Here is a 24,869-nt window from a genome sequence, read left to right as displayed (position 1 = left end):
AAAATACTTTGAGGTATGTTTCAATTGGTTTCAGGCCCTAGTTGAAATGGACTTTTATTTTGACAGGAGAGCACCTTAGAGGAGGATGGCCTTTTTGAGTAGAAAAGTAGTTTTGAGCCAGAGGGATGGATGTGAGGTGATTCTGTTTGATACACACAGTTTGGTGTTTTTTAGCCTTCTCATTTGAAGTCGATCATGGATTAATTACCCATTGAAGTTCAAGAGAAGCCTTGTTTTTTTTTTGGTATTGTTGCCATTTTATCACGTTTGGAGGATTAGAACAATTTTTTCCCCTGGACATTCGGATTAATTTTCTTTTGGGCTCAAGGACTGAGGATTCATCTATAAGGACAATGCTTCCCACGCATGGACTATTTGATCAAGGACTCTCGGATAAATGACAATTTTTCTGATTTGACTGTTATCCATATATAAATTGTTGGTTATCCTGCTTGGGACTGTCTTTGTTTGATTGCAAATATTAATACAGTTTTTTTCATAATTCACTCTTGCCTTGTGAGTGCCCTGGGCTTTAAAGTGACTTCTGGTTTCCTTAGGTTGCAAGCAAAGTTTGTTACAGACTAACTTGTTAAATGATGGCCTTTTGCTTTTTTTTTTTTTTAAAAGAGAGAAAAAAGGTTAAAAATAAAAAAAAAGGTTTAAGTATCACTGAAATTAAATCCAAGATTGTTTTTTAATACCAGTGAAGGAAATGTATGATGTTATAATGTTGACTGTGAGTTGGCATCATGTCAAGAGTGAGTTATGTCACTTATGTAGTGAAATAATGTAGATGTTCTCTGTGCTTCTGATTTCCATAGTTAGAGAGTTGCGTGTTGCTGCTGTTGTCATTTCGTGTCGTTGCTTTGCATATGTCCGTTGTTGGCCATTACATTGTGAATGTGCATATAGCGTTCATGAGACAAAATCGAACAGGAAGAGATATTGTGCTGATGGAGACTCAGAGTGCGTCTTAAATATTGTGTTTGGGATGCAGAAACATGCTACTGGTCACTGACAGTATCGATGGTGAAAGAACATGGAAAACAAATGATAGAAGTATAGAAAATGCAAATACTGAGGTGGATTTTTTCCTGTGAATTGCTATAGAAATACAATATACATACAGATCCTTCACTCACATTCAAACTAACATGTTTCCACTACAGCAACAATGACCAACACAGAGAAAAGATGTAGAGACACGCAAATGAAGAAGAAAAATTAAAAAGGCTTTTTCTAGAGTAATAAACAAATGATGTGATGAGCTGAATGAGGGATGAGAACAGATATAATAATCACGTAGTTTAAATCTGCAGACAGAAACACACGACCTCTAAAGTAAGAACATGTTCATTCTTCAAACACAATTACATTTTTAGATGTTAATATTGTCTTCATGATCGTGAATCATGTTATTCTCACCATTATGTTCAGCCTAGCTTTCATTATAATCGACTGTTCAGTTTTCCACTCCTCATTAGTTAATATGTGTTTTTGCTTATAAATTGGTCCCTCACATTCATTCTTTGTCTGATCACCGTTACGTTAAGTTGTGGTTGCAATTGCCTACCTGCGGTATTAAATTGGTCACAGACATCTGCACACATGCGCGCACATGCACACACACACATAAACATAAACCTCCTGTCCTTGCTACAACTTGATGAACTATATTATATTTAAGTAAAAACTTATGAAAAAAATGTTAAAAATAGTGCTATGTGGTCTGTTTTTATATTTATGCACTGTACCCGTTCCTGTAAGCCATGATAAAACCTCCTGTGCTAGCTAAACAATTGACCTTATTACATGCTAACCATACTAGCTTAAAGTTAACATATCACTCATTTAAACCATATGAATCACAAAAACAGTGACAACAGTTTAACAAAAACAAAGCTCAAGAAAATAAATACTTTCATACTTTAAAAACAGTTTTTCTTCAATAAATCCTGATGAAGCTCAGGAATCTCCTTGATTTTTCTCTGCAAGGGGGGGCATCCTATTGAGCATGTGCAGTGTGAGTGTCATTACTCTAGCTTGTTTCTGGTTGGAGAAAAATGACATGTTGCAACCATCCCCTGTTGCAACTGTCCCCGGTCTCCCCCTATACATACAGCAGACTAAGTGAAGTGCATGTTTTATGAGCAGAAGGATTCATCTGCACTTAAGCACAACATAAACAATGTTCCTCTGTTATTTCACCACTAGAGGGCATCTTAGAGTACATAGTGTACCTTTAATCCAAGTCAGTTTTAATTAGGCGTCAGAGTTCTGGAAAAATTTAAATTTTTAAATTGATGCACTGCAGCCACTTATTCACTTATGCATTCATGTATTATTATTTTTATGAATGATGTTTATTGTGTTGTAATGTATGGTATTGATGTGAGACAGTAAACGCTGTGGAATGCGAGGGAATTTTCGGAATAAATTCCAACAATAAAAGGAAATTGAAACAATTATTTTGAATTTTAGTCTCGACTTAATTGCTGTGTACACTCCGTACGTGAATAATATTTAGTGCCTCAGTGTATTGCTGATATTATTATATATGGTTACTGTAAAGTTAACTAAAACTAAACCAAAACAACATTCCTCATTTTCATTTAACTTGATGTACTAAAATAGCTTTAAATTGATAAAAAAAAAACGATATAATTTTTTTTAAAAGCAATAACAACTACTTACAAAAACTGTTATTTTAGTATTGAGTGTTATTTCAGTGTTCAGTGTAATTTTAGTATTTTAGTGATACATACTATTATTATTATTATTATTATTATTATTATTATTAATATTTGAATTTATATTTATTTTTGTATTTTCTGTTTTCATTTTAATTAGTAATTTTAATGTTTTCATTTTATTTTGTTTTATTCGTTTTCTAAAAAAAAATATTGTATTTATTTAAGTTATGTTAGTGCATCAAGTTAAACTAAATGAAAAAGAGAAGTTTTGTTTTGGAAACTTTTTGTAAAAGTTTTTTTTAATATATTTTAATTAGGTTAACATACATTTATTTATTTAATTATTTTTATGCTTTTACTTTTAGTTAATTATGATAACTTGCTGCTTACAGTCTGACGCTGTCCCATCACCATGTAGGGCATTATTCACAATTTCCAGAGCCGAGAGAGAAAGAGAGAGAGAGAGAGAGAGAGAGAGAGAGAGAGAGAGAGAGAGAGAGAGAGAGAGAGAGAGAGAGAGAGAGAGAGAGAGAGAGAGAGAGAGACTGAGACTGAGACTGAGACTGAATACGCGGATGCCGCCCCCTGCTGCTCTTTGCATTGTCAAAGTAACAATACATTTGACATTAATTACATTTGTATGTTTATTCATTTAGTGGATGCTTTTCCTGAAAGGGACACAATAACATGGACAAATGTAGCAAAGTTCCAGAATTACTCAAAAGCACAGAAACAGTGAGAAAAAAAAAAAAAAGAAAAGAAAAAAAACCCAAGAGATAGGAGGGGTAATTTATTATATAAATTATAATTTATTTTTTTAAATCATTTATTTTTTACTTGAAAACATATGCGTATTATTTCTTGAACTTTCATAAGCAGCACTAATTCCCAGAAATGTTTTCAAGTGTTTATCTATCTATTTATTTAATTGAGTTAAACTTAATTGAGTTTCTGTCTTTATGTCTTGAACAAGCAGTATTCATTTGCACAAATATAATTTCTTTAATTGTTTGAAAGACTTTAAATGTCAGCCTCATACGAAATGTCAGTGGGCCCGCCGTTCCTGCAGTTCAGCACCGACTGAGTGAGTTCCTCTGTGAGGCTCGCTGCAAACCAGTCTCGGGGACGGAAGATTCGAAAATGCGTTTCTGATTGAGCATTCTGAACGGTAGCTTGTGGAGACTCGATTCAAAACTCGCAGGTCCAAGATCGGTCGTAACCCACCACCTTTCTTGGGTACAATGAGGTAGAGACTGTCGGCTGGAGGGACTAGCCCTTCACCCGTAGAACTGCGATCTCCGCATACAAGACATGGGCATCGGCTGCTCTCACTGTAGTGGAGTGGATGGCCCGAAACTTGGCGGGACGCCGGGCGAACTGAATCGCATAGCCGAGCCTGATGGTCTGAATGAGCCAGTGAGACGGACTGGGGAGCGCTAACCAGACTCGAGCGGGACCAGAGGGACCGTAGGCGTATCCGCAGTGGGGCAGCGAGAGGGAACACAGGGAGGCTCTCTCCGGGAGGCGGCCCATAGCGGGATCTGAGTGTGCTGTGCAACACTTACCTGGTTCCAGGGGGCAGGAGGCGGCTTGGAGGCCTCTGGCGTGATTACTGATGAGCGACTCCTGCGTGACGCACCGGTCTCGTATCTCTCACGGAGGAGCGGAAGCATAAAAGGAGCGAGGACAGTGGAGATCGAGAGAGGCCAGGCCTGGACTTGTGTCTGTTTTGTTATGTGTGACAGCAGTCGTCAGTGAGGGGCTGCTGTCTTTTACTTTCATTTTGTATTTGTTTTATGTTGTTATTAAATTATTTGAATGTTCACCGGTTCCCGCCTCCTTCTTCCCATAACATTTGAACCTCGTTACACTGCTCTTTTACAAAATATTTTTCTTCCGGGGGAGTGAGCGTTGCGGTCACCGTCTCCTGGAGAGCAGTCCCATCCATCTCCGGGTCACCTGTCCTAGAGCCGCTTACCCCTGGCTTTGCCACCCCTCTTGGCGCGGGCCTGGACGGGGGGAGGCCTGCCTGTGACTGGCTCCTCGGCGCCGCTTAGGTGGAGGCAGCAGCTGATCGTCGCGGCAGGATGTGTCTGATCGCCTCAGTCTGCTTCTGTACAGCCGAGAACTGCTGGGCGAAGTTCTCGACCGCGTCGCCAAAGAGGTCGGTCCGGTACAAGTGAGAGTTAACGAAAACTAACTTTGTCAGTCTGCCTCGTGTCAGCGACACATAGCCAGAGATGGTGTTCCTGGACCACCATAGTGAACATTGCACGACCCACTTACCGCGCGGTGACCTTCGTTCCACGAAGCGCAAGGTCCGTTGCGGCACAAAGTGCGTGGAGACTTGTGGATCGTGACCACCCTCGTGCAGGTCCTTCAGTGTCTTGGCCTGATGGACCTGCAACAACGCCATGCCGGTTCAGTCCGACGAGTACTTACAGGCCCGGGAAGGGAGGCATGGTTCTCTACGCCAAGTGGAGTTAGGGCACAGTTGCTTAGCAATGGCCCGTTCCACTGGTGGGATACGCGTGTAGCCCTTAGTCGCCCTTTTATATATATATATAATTATACAACAAAAGGTCATCAAATCAGTGAGAAAGCACACTATATTATTCTTATTTTACCACCCATCGCATTTATCATCACAGTTCAAATTTTGAAAGAATGTGGTTATTTTTCCTAAAACAATTTGATTTTAGAATTGAAGTAAGTTACAGTTTAAAATTTCAGTGTAAAATGAATAGTTCAGTCTAATGAATTGGGTCAAAAATATGTCTACTACTTGTATTTACAGTAGAGTGCATACTTTTAAGCACATGTGGTCCAACATACTTTATCTTTTACAAAGTTAATAAGTAATGTCTTTTTGCAATAATTTTAAAAAGAAAAGAAAGAAACGAGGAGGTTTTCTTCATTGGTATTGTTATATGAGGCCTGAACTTCCCTCAGTCTTGCTATCATGCTCATTATATCAGAGGTGACCCGCTGAAACACTCGCTGGAGACACAGGCATGTTGACACTGACTGACACACGAAAGCTCTTAAACGTGAATAATGACTCTACAATACTCCCATGATTACAGTTTAACCTACTCCAACTCATCGTTATTTCTGTCGTAAACATCGAGGAAAGTGCTGGAAGCTCTTGTCCTTCAAACAGATGCAGTCTGGGAATGTGTTCACGGCTGCTTTCTGTAAATCGACCATAAAGCAAACAAAATGTTATTGTAAAAAAATAAAATAAACGTTTTTTTTTTTTAAGTCTGTGTTTCTTCACATGATTTGAGCTACATAAAAATGAGACAGCCGCCTGTATGTTTTTATTTGTGGCAAGATGTGCTTGTAATCATGGACTCATAATAGATACGGTTGCAGCACACACAGTGTTATTTCATGAGAACACGTTTGTGTCATATTTTATCCAAAACATGGAATAAAAAAAAAGTAGGCTATAAACAATATTTTGCAAAAAGTAAAAGTGTATATAATCATTCACATTCGTTTAATGCATGTTTTGCTTTGAAGTTTTATAGAAACCTATGATTCTCATTTTCATCTTTTTAGACAACATTTTTTTTTACAATAAGTAGCTATGTGTAAACGGATGGTTAATAGGCCTGATATCAATAATTGTTTTGTAAATTATAATGTAGCCAAATGTATATATTTTCGTTTAGATGTCATTCCTATGTGTTTTGTTTCTCATGCTTCAGTTCAGTTTAGTCTTGATTATGTCCTAGTTAGTCTCCTTTGTTAACCTACTGATGATTATGTTCAGCTGTCTATCATTATGTTTCCCTATGTATTTATACTCCCTGTTCTGTTCAGTTTATTGTCGATTATCTTCTTTGGTTTGTGGGTCATTGAAAGTATTATCCGTGTATTATCCTGTGTATATTCTCCTTGTTTAATAAGTTATTGTTAGATATTCTGCATAATGTTTACTTACTACCACCATATATGGAAAATTACATGTAAGATTTATTTTATCGTCTTCTTAAACATATATATATATATATATATATATATATAATCAAAATGTATTGTTGAAATGTATCGTTATTAACTCTAATTCATTGTTCATATATCTAGTTTGTTGCATCCAACATCAGGAAAAATATTGTGTTTGCTTAAAAAATGTGTCAGCTATTATTCTGACTATTACGGTATTGAAATCCTGTGGGTTCTTTATACAAATATTGCTAATGTGAATGAACGTGCACATCCGAGTTGTACAGTAATACAATGTAAATTATAATAAAGTGTTTATATGGGCGTGATAAATGAAGTTCTCTCATGAAATCTCTGCAAAACATTAATCCTGGACCCTATATTCAGGGCTGTTTTTAATTCCAGGAATTATCTGAAGAGTTTTGGCAACTTTACGCCCGTTTACAGTCTTACAGAGTCGCACACCCTCTTTTTAAAACTCAGTCAGTCAGTAATGAGCGGTTAGCCAACAAATTGTTCAAGATAAAGATTTTATACGTGTGTGTGTGTGTGTGTGTGTGTGTGTGTGTGTGTGTGTGTGTGTGTGTGTGTGTGTGTGTGTGTGTGTGTGTGTGTGTGTGTGTGTGTGTGTGTGTGTGTGTGTGTGTGTGTGTGTGTGTGTGTGTGTGGACAAATCATGGCTTTTTTCCACACTATAAAGGTGCTTTGAACGAAATCTGTTTTTTGTTTTTTTTTACACAAGTGAACTTGAGACCTCGAGGCCGTAAAGTCTACAGAATGTTTGTAAAAGGAGTTTCTGCAAAAAGATCGTAAAATCTGTAACAAAGCACACTACTCATGTGTCATTTGGTGTACATTTAAAAAATTAAGGACCAGTTGTGTATCAAGCCTATATAAAGTACTTCCAATGCAAACGTTTTAATCTTCATACAATGAAGTCAAAATAAGAAACTTTCAATCATATCATAAAATCAGAAGTTTGACTATTTTTCCAGCTCTTTTTACCACCCATCTCTTTTATTGTCACCTTCTGTGTAATGTAATGTCCGTCTCATATTAGATGTTATTATTTGGGTTAATGATTAAACCGAGCCAGTTGACACAGATACCGTTATCAGGATAATCCGAAGAGGAAACGGAGCGCGCTTGACATCTTTTATGTCATCAATTACGCAGAAACGCGTCTCAGATGTAGCGCGTGTCCACGTGGGATGAGAGGAGGTGTAACTTTTGCTATAAATTAAGAAAGCCATAATGATAAAGTAAGACAAAACTGCATAGCTGCTCAAAATAGGACGGAAGCTCTTTAGAATAATATTGTTGGTGGTTTTGTGATCTGTTCATTTATTTTTTCCTACGTTCATTCAGCAATTAAAGAAGAGGAGATCAGCTGTCAACCGTTAGAAGTACATAAAGTAAGTTCTTGAATATTTTGGGGTAAAAATCAAACCTTTTTTTTCTCCCCCTTAAGGTTTGTTTGCCCAAAGCAAAATCTGTCTGTACAAGGAGTTAATATCAATATCACAAGTTTGATTGAAGTAGAATTAGATTAGAAGTAGTGCTGAATCTTAAAAAAAGGTAGGATATAACTCACAATAGTTATAATTGTAACATGTAATAAAAAATTGGTCTATACCAGGGGTGCCAAATCCTGCGGATCGACTGTCCTGCACAGTTCATCTCCAACACTAATCAAACACGTTCTTTAACTTTCAAGTGATCCTGAAGACCTTAATGGTTTGCTTCAGGTGTGTTTGATTAGGGTTGGAGATGAACTGTGCAGGAGCAGGATTTGGCACCCCTGGTCTAAACCTATTGCTAAAATGCATTATCATTTACTTTACAGGCAGAGCAGTGTTTCTGAGCGTGCACAGATGGGTCAGCGATTCTCCAAGCGCAGGCCGGCGGGGTCAGACATCTTGCCCCCCGGGCGCTTCTCGGTCAGTGACGAGGCTCCGCCACAATACTCCTCTTACAGCACCGGCGAGGAGACCACCATCACGGTGGAGACACCGGCACGAAGGACGTCTGAAGCTCTGAACTCAAGGCAGGACAATAGGAGACCTTCCATATACAGCACCATGGATGCAATGCCACATCTGCAGTTTTACGCCAACGCCACTGCCACGGGCCGCATCAGGCGCAGCAGACCCTCGCTGGAGACGCTGCGCAAGGCTTGCGATGTGGGTCGTATGTAGAAACAATAGAGAGTACCAAATGACCGCATTTCTAGAGCCCTTGTGTTATGTGACAGCGCCACCTGACCAAATCTACTCCATCTGATGAGACCGCATAAAAAAGCGAAAAAACGATAGCCACGGAAATGATTAAATTGATTAAATCTTTTCATCTTATTTTTAACCATGATTTATTAATTTCTTCCCTCGTTTTAGGAGCCTAAATCGTGGTCACCTTGAACTAATCCGTTCCCTCGTTTTGATTTAACTAAAACAAGGGAACTAATTATTACAACGCTCCTTAGCTTCCTTCCGAGTTGAAAAATAAGGTTTTCTTTCCAAGATAACTGAATTTATAGCCAGAGGCTAAAATGAAACACATTTGTTTTAAAAATGTCAAGAGGGTTTGTCTGCGGTTATGTGTATGATTAGGACATAAATGATTAGGAGTTGAATAGGACATTATATCAATATATCAATCAATTTGAATAATTAAGTCAAGTCACCTTTATTTATATAGCGCTTTCTACAATACAGATTGTTTCAATGCAGCTTTACAGAGATGACAGGAAAATAATGGAACAAAGTTTGTTTCCAGAAGAAAATAGTGTCACAGTCCAGCTGAAGTAAGTTCAGTGATGGTTCATTTTTGTTGTAAAGAAGTTATTAATTTAGTTATATATATATATATATATATATATATATATATACGTCCAGCTCAGTTCAGTTCTCATATAATTGTGTCAATGCAGGCAGAGCAATAATATTGTTGAATATTAAATGTCCCCAAGTAGGCAAGCCAAAAGCCAAAGGCGACAAAGGTAAATTAAAAAAGTAAATCATTGAATTCAGCTGAATAGTAAATGCTATAAAATAGTATAAAGTACGAGTACATAAAAAAAGTTCTAGAAATGCAGTCCCGAAACTGTAACGCCTGGTACTGCAAGGTCATCCGCTGTAACATACTTCAAATGAGTTTGTACAATGTAAAAAATTATATAATGTATGATCAATAAGTTATGAAAACATGTTTTTACATTGCTTTAACTCATAGAAATAAGTTAAGCAATTTTCAACTTGTTTACAAGATTCAATCCATTTTTTAAGTCAGTTTAATGTAATTTAAGTTGAAATTACTTAATTTAAGGCTGCATCTTTTTATTCATTATATGTACGCCTACTTAAATGTTGTGATTTGAATATGTGTGTATTAATTGGTTTAGGATGGAGAATCTTGTAACACGTGCGTCTCTAGTACGGGAAGCCTTTCGGCTCTTCAAGAGAGTGGAAACGAGTCTGAGGAAACCGGAAAAGGTGGAAAGACCTCCCAACCAGTGCGCTTCGGATGGGTGACTGGGGTTATGGTGAGAAACAGGGAAAAATACACACTCGTGCTTTCAAACGGCCACGCGCGCATACACATACTGTACATGCTCTGTTATTGTGTTTCAGATTCGCTGTATGTTGAATATCTGGGGAGTCATTCTGTTCCTGCGATTGTCCTGGATCACATCTCAAGCAGGAATCCGTGAGTCGAGACTTTTTGGTGACTCGAGTCCAAGATAAACCGTCTGCACAATGCAATAAAACAACTTCCTTTAATGAACCACAGGCCAGACAGCCTATTTGCTTTAGTAAAGATAATGTTCCTTAAGAAATTCTTCAAATCTTTTGTAGAAGGACTTCCCAGAACTGTGTGTGTAATCTCTGATGGCCACTTATCTTAGATGTGTTTTGTCTATTCTTTGAAATGGAGCTCTGTACAGACATTGTGTCCTAATTTTTTATATTTTTTTTATTTCCTCTACTTTAGTTCTTACATGGGTAATTATACTGATGTCAGTCCTTGTGACGTCCATAACGGCACTGTCTGTATCTGCCATTTCCACCAATGGGAGAGTCTCTTCTGGTGAGTCACTTGACAAGAGCATGACATCAAACTGATCAGATTGTATTGATTTTGATTATCGGCGATGATGACGCTTATTTTGCTGCGTAACTCGTCCTTCACTGTTTGTGTATGGGTGTACAATGATGTGGCTTATTGCAGAGAAGTGTGTTGTTGCTTTTTCTAAGTGATTGGGGCAAAATATTCAATACATTCTAATTGAAAAATGGGAGTCATAACTACAGACAAAAAGTTTAACCAGGATGAAATGATTTTTCAAAGCAGCAATTGTGGATTGGATCTCTCTGATCCAGATTCAAATTTTTCCAGATGACTGATGAATATACAGTGATACAAAAAAAAAAATAGTTGATAGATATTGTCCCCATAAAAGAATCAAACTCAAAAAAAACTTTACTTTACTGTGCTGAAAGTCTTAACATAATGTGTACTTGTTCTACGTTATCACTGTAATAGTTAAACAAGTCAAATACAAAACATAAATAAATGTGAATGCTGCATGATTCAAATAGAAGTTTTATTACATTTTTGTTCCTAATATCCACCTTGAATCCACACTTCATCTGGGATCAGGATGAATAGCAAGACAAACCAAAATAAATAGTTAGATTTCATGTATTCGAAAAGCCCTTTATGCAGTTACAATTCAGTAAAAGTAAAATTGATAAAAGCTATTATTTGTCGATGTAACCAGTAAGAATCCGATTTTTCATTTGTTTCATATTGATGGTGCGAACTGAGCAAAGAACTGCAAAGTGTTACACAAACCTAATTTAATTTACATTTAACCCCCGTTTAATTATACATTAATAACCCATTAATTACCCACATAGCAAATTCTGGTCATCAGAGAATATATACAGATTATGAAATTGATGGTAATGAAATTATGAGCACATAACATTGCTGTTACGTTGCCAATAAATCATGAAATTACCAAAATATTACGAATATGGTACATAATTGGAGCGTTCTTGGTTATCCTTATAACCTACGGAGATCATACTGGCTGTGAGGTTTCAATATGATGGTAGTGAAATTACAAGAATGCAACGATGTAGTTACGCTATCAATTATTAAGTGATTAAATGACCAAATAGTATCAATAAATTGCGTATAACTAACACGTCGTGTGTTATGGGAACTCTTATGGCTCTTATTTAACTGAAAAAAGTTTTCTGTTTTCAGTTAGAACGGTGTTGTATATGCGGCACCTAAGTTAATAACTAATGATCTTTACAATGGAAGTCAATCAATCAACTTTAGCTGGACAATATCTTTATTGAGCTGCTGTAAAGCCAAATCAATCTCTGTTACTTTAATTTCCTATTATCAATGTAAAGCTGCTTTGAAACAATCCATATTATTAAAAGTGCTATATAAATGAAGGTGACTTGACTTGACTTTTAGACCAACCATCTCTAGAAACCACTCGAAAGACGCTAGCATCCACATAGCAGTCATGTTGTCCACACATTATGTCTCTCCTCCACCCGTCAGGCGGCGCGTACTTCATGATCTCCCGCACACTGGGTCCTGAGTTGGGAGGTCCCATCGGCGTGGTGTTTTCTTTCGCCAACGCTCTCGCTTGCGCGCTCAACACAGTGGGATTCTCCGAGACGGTCAGAGATCTTCTCATTGTAAGAAACTAACACAGTCGTTTTGTTGCATTACATTATGTTGTGTTTTCGCTGATTGTTTGTGATATGATGATTGTTTATGATGCAACAGGAGTATGACTCCCAAATTGTGGATTCAGTCAATGATGTCCGAATAATAGGATCCATCACAGTCACCGTGTTGCTTCTCATCTCATTGGCTGGGATGGAGTGGGAGGCGAAGGTAAATTCCTCAAAATAAAGCATTTTACAATACAGTCACTGCTGACAATATGTTACGCAACTTCAGTGAAGTGGGGGGACACTCTTCATTTCGCTTTTGAATAATACTGTATATATATATATATGAATTGCATATAAAAATTCCAATCATTTGGATTACATAGTTTAAACATAAGCAAATAAACTAAAGTTTTGGTCATTACATAAATGAAACGGGCTAGGTTTATTCACTCAAGAAATTATGCCAAATGTCTTCATTAAGTATTTGCATCTATTTGGTTTATTTAAATAATATATTTCAAAATGCATTTATTCAAATTACTTATATTGCATGTATTTATATATAAATACATTTACCTGGTTATTGTGAATTTAAAAGCCTTCAGTTTATTAGTGTTATTACAGAAATTTGACCTGTTTCCTAGTGAAAATGAGCGTTTTCTGGTTGTTTTATCATTTTTTGAACGTCTCTTTAGGGTTCCTGTCCTTTTTTGTCAGCTCAATCCATTTGATCTAACTTATTTATCTGAGATTTCAAGAAAAGCTAACCTTTTACCCTTTAATGCATGATCATTAGTTGAATGTTATTTATTATTATTTTTCTTATTTAATCACATTAATGAACATTTTATGCATTTCATTCTTTGAAAATTATACATTTGAACTCAATTTATTTTGATATTGAGCTGTATCCAAATGGAAACCATCAGCTCATAGTGTAGCTTTCCTTCACATTGGTTCTGCTTTCATTTTCTCACAGACTCAGATCCTGTTCTTCTTGGTTCTTATAGTGGCCTTCATCAACTACTTTGTTGGGACCGTGATTCCTGCGACTCCCCAGAAACAGTCGATGGGTATCTTCAGTTATCGCAGTGAGTGTCGAACGCTCAAGTGCCGCATCCCAAAAATAACTCTCTGTCAAGATCCTAGAAGTTTGATTGGTTTAGAAATGCTTAACTTCTATAAAGTTAATAGCTTCCCAAACAGCAACATAGTGTCAGCCCAGTACCAGATGTGGCCCGGATCTGGGCCGACACTATGTTGCCGTCTGGGTTTAAAGCTGTATGCAACAGTTGCTTGAAAATTTGTAATAAAGAAAAGCACAACATTTTATTTTTGAATTTGTGACTTAAATTTTGCACTTTTTTTCCACACAAAACGACTTCAGAAGACTTTAGAAGACATGGACTAATTGTATGGTGTCACTATAAAAATGTTATGGTGTCACTATAAAAAAACTTTCCATGAAAAAACAACAATAAAGTTAGATGGATTGTCCATTAACAGCATACAGGTTTGAAGCAACATGAGACTGAATAAATAATGACAGATGTTTCAACTTTGCCTTTAAACTCGCTCCAGAAATGACCTTGCACGATATAACTAATATATTTTGATATCTACGTTGTTTTTGCCAGGCGAGATCTTCCTGGAGAACCTCTTCCCGGACTGGAGAGGGCCAGACGGCGACTTCTTCCGGATGTTTGCCATCTTCTTCCCATCTGCCATCGGGATCCTCGCCGGAGCAAACATCTCAGGCGATCTGAAGGTGAAGAACATCTGCAAACATGTCCAGACCAAAGTGACGCTACTGAGCTTTGAGTTATTAAGGGTTCTTTACACGCATGAATGAATAAATAAACTTTAAGTTTTGTCTCAGTGTTTTTGAAATTACAAATATGAAAAGCTGTGTTTGTGAATGTTTCAGGAGCCAGAGATCGCCATCCCACGAGGGACATTGATGGCCATATTCTGCACCACCATTAGTTATTTAGCCATATCTTCAACTGTGGGTGAGTATTTAATCAAGCATAATCAACAGAACTTACTGAGTTCATTACCTAATTTTACTAAATTCATTTTCCACTAGAGGTGACTAGAAGTGAGTATCAGCACCAATGTTCAATAAATCAATAAGTTATTTTGAAATTTGCAAACAGCATATTTGTTGCATTAAATAAGAATAACAATTCTTATCGAAGAATTATCTTTAACATTATCTTTCATTCATTTGAATCCCATATCTTGGAATAAAGATTTTGATTTAACGTGTACCACTGGGAGTTTTGATATTGTGTGTGGTGATATTGGAGAAATAGTTGATTTTAGCCAAAAGTCGAAAAAGACATAGTTCTTGAAATCGTTCTAAGTATAAAAGAATATCAGAGTCCACATCACAACTATATAAGGATAACGGCACAGAGGAATGACATCATTGGAATCTCCTTCAGAATGATTTTTTTTTTCTGCTGATGAATGATAAAACCATTCACAGCCAATCAGAACCCATCCAGCTTTAAAGATGCCGAGCATTTAAAGAGACAATTTATTTCTGAATTAAATTCAAAACTTACTGCAAATAATGATGTTTTTCCTCTGTATTTGTGTCTTGTTTTCCAGCACAAATATCTAAACATTCTTCAATCAAAATACTTGAGAAGAAAACTGACATAACATATTAAGTCTCGACTTCCGAAACAAAATGAAGCTTAAAGGCCTTGTTTCACAGACAGGGTTAAGATTAAGCCGGGATTAGGCCTTAGTTCAATTAGGACATTCAAGTAGCCTTTTTATAAACGTGTCTTAGAAAAAATATATTACTGGTTTGCATCTTGAGACAAAACAATGGCAATGACATATTTAAAGTTATGCCAGTGCAAGTTGCTTTCCGTTAAAACAGCTAATGCATGCATTTTAGTCTGGGACTATCTTAAGCCTAGTCTGCGAAACTGGGGGAAAGAGTGCATTAGCTTAAAACAAGTCAAGTCAAGTCAAGTCATCCTCATTTATATAGCGCTTTTAACAATGTAGATTGTTTCAAAGCAGCTTTACAGAGATAAACATTTAATTTAAGGTAACAGAGATTGGTTTAGTTTTATAGTGGCTCTTGAAAAATGTTTTTTCCAGCTAAAGTTAGTTTTGATTGATTCACTTCCGTCTAAATGATCATTTGTTATTAAATTAGGGGCCGCTAAGACGACACCGTTCTCTCTAAACAGACTTTAAACGTGAACCTGTGATAGACGCTGATGGCGTTCACATGCGCATCAGCGCAAGGGACTAATGGGGTCAGAAATATAACCTTCAATTCTAAGGGAATAAGTGTCTTATTCTAAGATACTTTTTCTTGCTTTATTTTGATTTCTCAGAAAACAGTGAAGTGTGAATGTGAAAGAAGAATGCGTGCATTGATAATAATGGCAGCAGCGTGAGAACGTGTCTGTTTTGTCCTGAAGTGTGTGTTCGTCCCACAGGAGCGTGTGTTCTGCGCGACGCCTCCGGGAACCTGAACGACAGTTTCCCGCTGAACGTGAGCGAGGCGTGTGACGATCTGAGCTGCAGTCTGGGCTGGAACTTCACCGAGTGCCGGCAGAGCGGCTCCTGTGCCTTCGGCCTCTCCAACAACTTCCAGGTCACCAGATTCACTTCTGACAAACTTATATTTTTATTTTATTTATTTATCCAAAGCGACCTACATTGCATTTCCAATACACATGTTTACATTCTTTCTTGCTTTCCCTGGGAATCAAACCCATGACCTTGGCGTTGCAAGCGCCAACACTCTACTGTTTGAGCCACAGGAAAGCTTATATATATTTATTACTTGGGTTACTAGAGTTAAATATAATTGAATTATTGCATTTTTTATTTATTTGAATGTATTCTTAATTTAGGTTACTAGAGTGAATTATCATGTATTTTTGTATATATTTAAAAGTATGTATTATATATATATATTACTTTCATTATAAAGTAAATTATCATTTATTTGTTTATTATATGTATTCAAATGTATGTATTTATTACTTTGGTTCCTCTGGTAAATTATTCATTCTTTCTTTCTTTCTTTCTTTCTTTAGTCATTATTTATCATTATTCATTATCATAATAATAATTATTTATGTATTTATTTAAATGTATTTTTTATTACTTTGGTTATTAGAGTTAATTTTCATTCATTTATTTATTTAAATTAATTCATTAGTTGGGTTACTAGAGTTAATAATGATATATGTATGTATTTATTTACATTTATTTTATTAATTCAATTACTAGATTTATTTGTGTATTTATTATTAATTGAAGCTGCATTCAAAAATCCACTTGCCTCAAAATCTCAGGGGACACATTTCTATAGTTTGCCTTGACAGTGTGTGAATTAGTTTCCTTAGAGATTATCTGGATCGCTCTCTTCAACACTCCACTAATTTAACAGATGAACTTTATTTTGCATTCCTGTGGTTTCCCGCTCAAATCCGCAGGTTCTGGTCCAGGTCTCTGGCTTTGGTCCGTTGATCTACGCTGGCATATTCGCAGCCACCCTTTCGTCCGCCCTCGCGTTCCTCGTCTCCGCTCCCAAAGTCTTCCAGGTGAAACAACACACCTTACACAGGCAATAGCTAATATACAACTTCAGACGATCATCAAATGAACATGGCTTGTAAAATTTAAATAATTTTGAACATCTCCTCTTGGTACAGTGTCTCTGTAAGGACAATATCTACCCGTACATCGGCTTCTTTGGAAAGGGTTATGGGAAAAACAGCGAGCCACTGCGAGCTTATCTGCTGTGTTACATCATCGCCATGTGCTTCATTCTGATTGGTGAGTCAAAAATATATCTGATAAAGCTACATAACATTCATCTCAACTTGCATCATTCAACGACAACACTGTATTCTTATATTTTATATGCACATTTGTTTGTTTATGCAGTTTCTGGGCATAACATATTATATATTCAAATATTTATACTTTCAAATTCGCAGGATCATTTCAAATGAACTAGTGAAGACAAAAAGTGTTTAAATAAGTGACCAGTTACAGATGAACATTCAAATACAGTTTAACCCTTAAATATTGATGTTAAAATGCTGGGTTGTTTTAACCCAATGTTGGGTCAAACCCAAATGTTGGGTTAAAATGTAATTAAAAAATGTAAGTTGGTCCATATTTGACCCAAAGTTGAGTTGAAACAACCCAGCACATATTCTGTATGTTATGTATTTTATGGTATAATCACTTTTAACGCTCCCTCTCATCTGGGCAGCTGAGCTGAACGTCATCGCTCCTCTGATCTCCAACTTCTTCCTCTGCTCGTACGCGCTGATCAACTTCAGCTGTTTTCACGCTTCCATCACCAATTCACCCGGTGAGTTCAAAATACCAAAGCAAAATCAGTCTGTACATATTTTAAAGACTGGGTATTTCATAATCATGTGAAGTTGCATTGAGTTACATTACTTTGAAAGTTTGTTCAGTCAAGATATAAAAACTAACACGTTTTTTTGTTTCTGGTCATTTCTGCTACTCGTCTCAGGATGGAGGCCATCGTTTCGGTATTACAGCCCCTGGACGGGTTTGTTCGGGGCCGTTGTTTCTGTCGTACTGATGTTCTTGCTCACCTGGTGGGCCGCGCTCATCTCTTTAGGTTTAATCATCTTCTTATTCGGCTACGTGGCCTACAAGAAACCAGGTGAGCAGGACCATGATGGCCCATCAGAGTAAAGATCGCATTGAAACGGTGTGCTTTTACTGACTGTGATGATGTTTTCGTGTCGTTCAAGAGGTGAACTGGGGTTCGTCTGTCCAGGCCAGTACCTACAACATGGCTCTGTCCTACTCCGTGTCTCTGGCAGGAGTCGAAGACCACGTCAAAAACTACAGGTCAGGTGCTACTGGAGGTTTTAATGGGATGTGAATGAGATACTGTAGATGCACTGTCTGCATTATTAACTTCGTCATAATTATGAGATAAAAAGTAATGTTTGAGATAAAAAAATGTAAAAGTTATGAGATTAGAAGCCATAATGATGGCACTTACTAAGTCATAATTATGAGATAAAAAGTCATTTTTAGATAAAAAAAAATTATTTGGAGATAAGAAGCCAAAATGATGACTGTCATAATTATGAGATAAAAAGTCATTGTTGAAATAAAAAGTAATAATGATGAGATAAGAAACCAAAATTATGACTATGTCATAATTATGAGATGAAAATATTTTTTAGATAAAAATTATAATTATGAGATGAAGCCAAAATAATGACTTTCTAAGTCATAATTATGAGATAAAAGTAAAATATGAGATAAAAAGTAATAATGATGAGATAAGAAACCAAAATGATGACTTACTAAGTCATAATTATGGGATAAAAAAGTATTTATTTAGATAAAAAATAATAATGATTAGATAAGAAACCAAAATTATGACTTACTATGTCATAATTATGAGATAAAAAGCAATTTTAAAATAAAAAATATATAATTATGAGATAAACAGTAAAAAAAATATGATTTTCTAAGTAATTATAATTTATTATTTTTTTATTTAATAATTTTTACTTTTTTATCACATAATTATGACCTAGTGTGTCATAAATAAGGCTATTGTCTCATTACTTTTCAACACTTTTTATTATCTCATAATTGTGACGAATTATTATAATGTCATAAATTCAAATTTTAAAACATTTTAAATAGTGGAGAAAAAAAGTTTCTAGTGCCGTGATCTACTGCATCACAGCAGTTCAACTTATTGAACAGCCTCATTTTCATTCACAATAAATGAAATGTTAAATTACATGGTGTTTTTTACCCACATGTTCAATCATTGGTTTCGTCTCATCAGGCCTCAGTGTCTGGTTCTGACGGGTCCTCCAAATCTGCGTCCAGCGCTGGTGGACTTTGTGGGCTCTTTCACCAAAAATGTCAGTTTGATGATTTGTGGAGACATTCTCATGGTGAGAACCAGCTGTATCATATAGAAATGCTTTACTTTTGATTTCTTGGTATTTAAAACACTTCTAAATGAGACCGTTCTGCCCTCAAAAGAGCTGAATATTATGGATCTGTTATTGTCTCTTCAGGAGGATGAGAAGTCGGTTGTGTCCCAGCGCAACACTAATGACATGATTAAGTGGCTGAATCAGAGGAAGGTTCGTTCCTTCTACACGGCCTTCAAGGCGTCCAGTCTGAGAGACGGAGCCCGGCATCTTCTACAGGTGACAGACCTTCAGTGAGCCTCGTTCATGAAACACGAGCAGAGCCGATCACTGTGCAAATCGGTTTTTAAAAAATACTCTAAAAATTGCTGGGTTGTTTTAACCCAATTTTGGGTCAAATATGGTCAAACCCAAATGTTGGGTTAAAAATGCAATTCAAAAATGTAACCCAACGGCTGAGTTTGTCCATATTTGACCCGCAGTTGGTTTGAAACAACCCAGCATTTTTTAGAGTACCATGAATTATTACAGTGAAACGATTACTGTATGTAAAAGTGATTTTGTTCATTGCAAATAATGACTGATTGTGTTTCATGCATAAAGCCCAGTCATTTTTTATTCTCTATGGTAGTTATTAGGTTGGTTTGTTTTTTATAGGGAGTTTTTTGGTGTTTTCAATTTTAAAAAAAATTGTTTCCCCTCTTCAGGCCTCTGGTTTGGGAAAGCTGAAGCCGAATATACTGGTGTTGGGATTCAAAATGAACTGGCTGGAGAGCAGCAGTCAAGTCATAGAGGACTACATCAACACCATATAGTGAGAACACTACCTCACAAACCCTACGACCTGTCCAGGAACAAATATCAAACTATATTTGGCTAAAATAAGCACAATTAATCATAAAAATAAATTAAAAAATCATTATTTTAATTGGAATACAAAAAAAAGATTATTTATTTATTTTACTGGTAAGTAGATTTTATTTAAAACAAAAACAACATAAAAAGAAGCCTTTTCTAAAGATAATTTTAATTGAGAATGAAAATAACAATTTGGAGGGAAAATGTGAAATTTTTTATTACAATTCATGGCATAATTTTTAAAAGTGAAAAGCAATTGTAAGTCTGCTTGCATATTGAAAATTGACATAAACACCTGCCCAGTAGTGCAAAAGAACATACAATTATCTTTACTGTAATGCAAAAAAGTCAGCATAAGTGACCTTTTCTAAAGAGACTCTCCACTGAGATCGAAAATTACAATTTGGAGGGAAAATGTGAGAATTTGTTATATATATATATATATATATATATATATATATATATATATATATATATATATATATATATATATATATAATCAGGAGAGTCATCCGAATTATTGGAACCTGTCAATAAATTAATCAAACAACATAAATCCAAGTTACTTTACAAATAAACGTTAATGTTTAAAACCGAACAGTGATCGTAAGTCTATATTGAAAATGTACAAAATCATGTGCCCAGTTTTTCATCGTATTGTCTTTATTGTAATGCAACAACAACAACAAAAAAGATGATATATTTATTTAAATCGTACAATGTTTATACACATGGACATTTTTGTTCTATTAACTTAATTTATGCTGATATTTAATTTTAATAATATAAAACATTGTAAAGTACCCTTTTCTAAAGAGAATTTCCATTTACAATTTTGGAGGGAAAATGTGCTTCGTTTGGTTAATGGTCCTAAAAAAGGCTTCATTTCTTTTATGTGAAATATTGAAATGTGACCTGGATATGTTTTTGTGAGATTCCGGAAGCAGAAATGAAGTATTTTTCTTTGGTTTCAGTGACTCTTTTGACTCAAACCACGGTGTGTGTGTTCTGCGCATGATGGACGGACTGGACATCCGAGACGAGTTACAGACTGAGGGTACGTCCTGTGTGCAAATGTGTGTGTGTGCTTTTAATGTCCAGGTGTATTATTGAGGAGATTCTGCCCTGTGTATCTGACAGTCAATCAGGCCTTTGAGATGGACGAGGCCATCGAGTCTGATCAGCAGAACTCAGACGCCGATTCAGGTGAATCAGCTCAAGCCGATCAATGTGTCTTCTCTTTGTTCTTCAGTCCTTATCTCACTTCTTTGTTCTCCTCTCGTCTGCTTCTCCCTCATAGACGGCGACAACACAAAGAGCACAGTGAACGATCAGATCAAAACTGTGTTCCAGAATAAACAAGGGAAGAAGACCATTGACGTGTATTGGATCTCTGATGATGGAGGTGAGATATGGACTGTAATCATTACCAGGCTTCAGTCGTCATGATGTGGGTTTGATAACCCTTCAGTTGAGTTTAAACAATTGAGTAATGTGATCCTCGCTCTCGGTCTCAGGTTTGACTTTGTTGGTGCCATACCTGTTGACCAGAAGGAAACGCTGGAGACGATGCAAAGTCAGAGTGTTCATTATTGGCGAACAGCAAACCATGGAGAACGACCGCAAAGAGTGAGAATTGATTCATTTCAATCATTATGACATTTGAATATCTCAGTTAATTTAGATTAAATGGAGAACTTTTTCTGAAGTCTGCCACTTCTCAAATGTTTCTCCTGAGAAAAATGACTCCAATAAGCAAAAGAGATCTCAGTAATGTCTCAAACTGTGCTCAGACTTGCCAAGATACCAAAATCTGCAATCAAAGAAGTCAGGCGCCTCAATATGAACTCGAGCATTTCTCGACCAAATTCTCCCAAGATCAAAATGATATCGTACTCTATAATCATTGAAATTATCAGATTTAACAAGAACATTAGACCTCGTTATTTCAAATTATGCGAATCATTATTATATATGTATTATATTTCACCACAATTGTCATTGTATGAATAATCTGAATCATCAAATTCAGACTCATTCACTAGAAATCTTCAAATCATCAGTTATTTGACGCAACAGAATTAGTCATTGAATCATTGGAATTATTAGAATCAGCATTATTGGATTCTGCCCTCAATTTCATTATTAACTACACAAGTACAAGCTCCTCAAAAATTCAAAGCGAAGAGTGTCTTGTATCGTAAGCCTGCTTGTATATTGAATTTACATAAAAGCTGTCAGTACCTGTATCTCATTCTATCTCTATTTTCTCGTGTATATTGAGTAAATCAATTATTAATAAAATGTCTTTGTTTGCACAGAATGATGACTTTGCTCCAGCGTTTCCGACTGGACGTTCATGATGTCATCGTGATGACGGACAGCGAACGGCCACCACTTGCCAAAAAGTAGGTTTACCCCAAATGGGGGTCAATTTAATGTGAAATATAAGACTTTTAACACCCAAACTCAACAACAGAACTTGTTTGTTGTCATTAGTACAAGGCGCTTCGAGGAAACGCTCGCCCCCTTCAGGCTGAACGAGGCACAGCTGGACGAGGGGACGGCGCAACAGCAGAGGACTGAGTGTCCGTGGAAAATCACGGACAAAGAGATGGACGCACTGAGACTCAAGGTGTGTGTGTGTGTGTGTGTTTGTGTGTTTGACCTGATGAAGTCCTGCTACAATCATAAATCCCACTTGGCAGCTCATTTTTTTCATCCTCCTTTGATAGTCGGAGAAAAAAGTGCATCTGAACGAGATCATACGGAGGAACTCGAAGCATGCCGCGCTGGTTCTAGTGTGAGTATTGACTGTAAGACCATTAACCATTACTGGTCAATATGTGATTCATACACAAAGAAAGCACAATCATATAATAATGGAGCGTCATAAATCATTTATATCTGAAATGTTAAGAATCATAATTGCAGGGTAAACACACCTGTTAATTATTAATACACATGTGTTTCAGGTCTCTCCCCGTACCGCAGGCAGACTGTCCCAGATCTCTCTATATGGCCTGGCTGGACACGCTCAGCTGCGGTCTACACTGTCCCGTCCTGCTCATTCGAGGAAACCAGCAGAACGTCATGACCTTCTACTGCCAGTGAAAGTCTCACTTGATTAACTCGCTGATCCTGGCTCTTTAAGGCAAAGACAGTACAGGCATAGGTTTTGGGTTCACTACACACTTAGGTTTTTCATGCACTGGTCAATTGTGAGATTTTTTGGCCAGTTTGCTTTTAATAAAATGTCTTATTTCAGACATCCAAAAAAAAAAACATTCAAACATTTAAGTGTTTATTTTATTTAGTCTATTTGCATCTGTAGATTTCACTTACAATGCATATCTTTAAAAGTCGTTTTCTCAAAAAAGTTTTTTCTTCTAGACTTCAACAGCACTAATACACCAAAATTTACAGTTTGATTCTTATCTATATTCTAAAGGTTTCTACTGAGGGGTTTGTTCAAATACAATTCATATCAATTTATACAACATTTTATTACAAAAAACATGGTGAAAATTATTTTTGTCTGTCTGTTAAGAGTATTTTCTGATTTATACTGTGATAAAAAGAGATATCCAAAATCCCCTCTATAAAAACCTTTATCTGTAATATGTCAACAAAATCAAACAATAAGTTTTAACCTGGCTTTATCCAATGTTCAGATTTATGTTCTGGAAATGTATGCAAGTTAGTGCATATGTCATTACATATTACCCTATATGCATATTTATAAATAACATTTAAGAAAAAATTTTATTAAAAAATTGCAGTTCTTAATGTAATCAATCAACTATGGTGATGATATATTTAAATTTTTTTTAAACCTTTTTACCTATGGTGTCTTGCCTTAAAGTGTCAACTCACTTGGCCATGTGCAGTTCATATATTTTGCTTGTCGTTTGCTGTAAAAAAAAAAAAAAAAACGATATCAAATATTATATTACACTTTATTACTAAATAGATTACTTTTTTTTGTTTTGTTAATGCATTCCCTGAGAATTGAACCCATGACTTGGCATTGTATAAATCTAAATATATTTGAGGCCACTGTAAATTGATTTGTTTTCAGTATATCAAATGTGCGTTTTGCCTTATTATTTTTGCTAATTTATCCTCTTGCTTAAAGCTCATTATACAGTGTGTATTATTGTATTTCTAATTTTTCTTTTTGCTGTGAACTCGAACCCATGTCTATGTCAAGGTCTTGTATGGTGAAGGGCTGAAGTTGCTAGAGTTAAAGTGTAATTTAAATAATTTGTCATTTTAATTATGTGATAAATACTGCAATATCTTCATTTTTTTCATTATAATTTTATTGAAACGGGGACATAACACAGAAACAGAAACACTTAATGCAATCTGTGTTTATTTCAGTTGTAGTATATTCTGTAAGTTGTGATGCATAAATCTTTTATTTCCATGTGATTGAACAACTGTTATAACATGTTTTTTTCCTACTTGGTGTAATGAGACAATCAATGAAAATTGAGATGTTCATCATTGTGCTAAATTATATTTTTTTCACATTGAAAAGCAGATCAAGAACATAATTGTAATTCATAATAATCCAGTATGTATATGCAGTCAAAATGTAAAATTGTCTCAAATTTTCATTATATAATGTGTTGGTCTTTAAAATGTAATTTTAAAAAAGCAAGAACAAATAAACAAATTTTAAAATATTATAATTTTGTCTTATT

The 24,869-nt window shown here is 36.0% G+C and overlaps 1 protein-coding gene across 1 annotated transcript; it reads left to right on the top strand.

Annotated features, from left to right (window-relative positions):
- The first annotated feature begins 7,905 nt into the window (after positions 1-7,905).
- Positions 7,906-24,781, top strand: slc12a10.1 (solute carrier family 12 member 10, tandem duplicate 1). Its single transcript, XM_077227150.1, has 27 exons — positions 7,906-8,062; positions 8,494-8,830; positions 10,048-10,188; positions 10,277-10,352; positions 10,638-10,733; positions 12,234-12,373; positions 12,465-12,575; positions 13,335-13,446; positions 13,993-14,123; positions 14,283-14,367; positions 15,829-15,986; positions 16,837-16,944; positions 17,056-17,179; positions 17,625-17,726; positions 17,895-18,050; positions 18,142-18,241; positions 19,206-19,317; positions 19,444-19,578; positions 20,007-20,113; positions 21,132-21,214; positions 21,298-21,363; positions 21,458-21,562; positions 21,675-21,786; positions 22,479-22,565; positions 22,657-22,792; positions 22,893-22,960; positions 23,133-24,781. The coding sequence occupies exons 2-27, from the start codon at positions 8,522-8,524 to the stop codon at positions 23,269-23,271; spliced, it is 3,099 nt and encodes a 1,032-aa protein (XP_077083265.1). The 5' UTR covers positions 7,906-8,062; positions 8,494-8,521; the 3' UTR covers positions 23,272-24,781.
- Positions 24,782-24,869: the final 88 nt, after the last annotated feature.

This window comes from Siphateles boraxobius, unplaced genomic scaffold, assembly GCF_051911475.1.
Source record: "Siphateles boraxobius isolate OS27281-9 unplaced genomic scaffold, OSU_SipBor_1 130, whole genome shotgun sequence".
NCBI lineage: Eukaryota > Metazoa > Chordata > Actinopteri > Cypriniformes > Leuciscidae > Siphateles > Siphateles boraxobius.
This window is presented reverse-complemented; position numbering and strand designations above follow the sequence as displayed.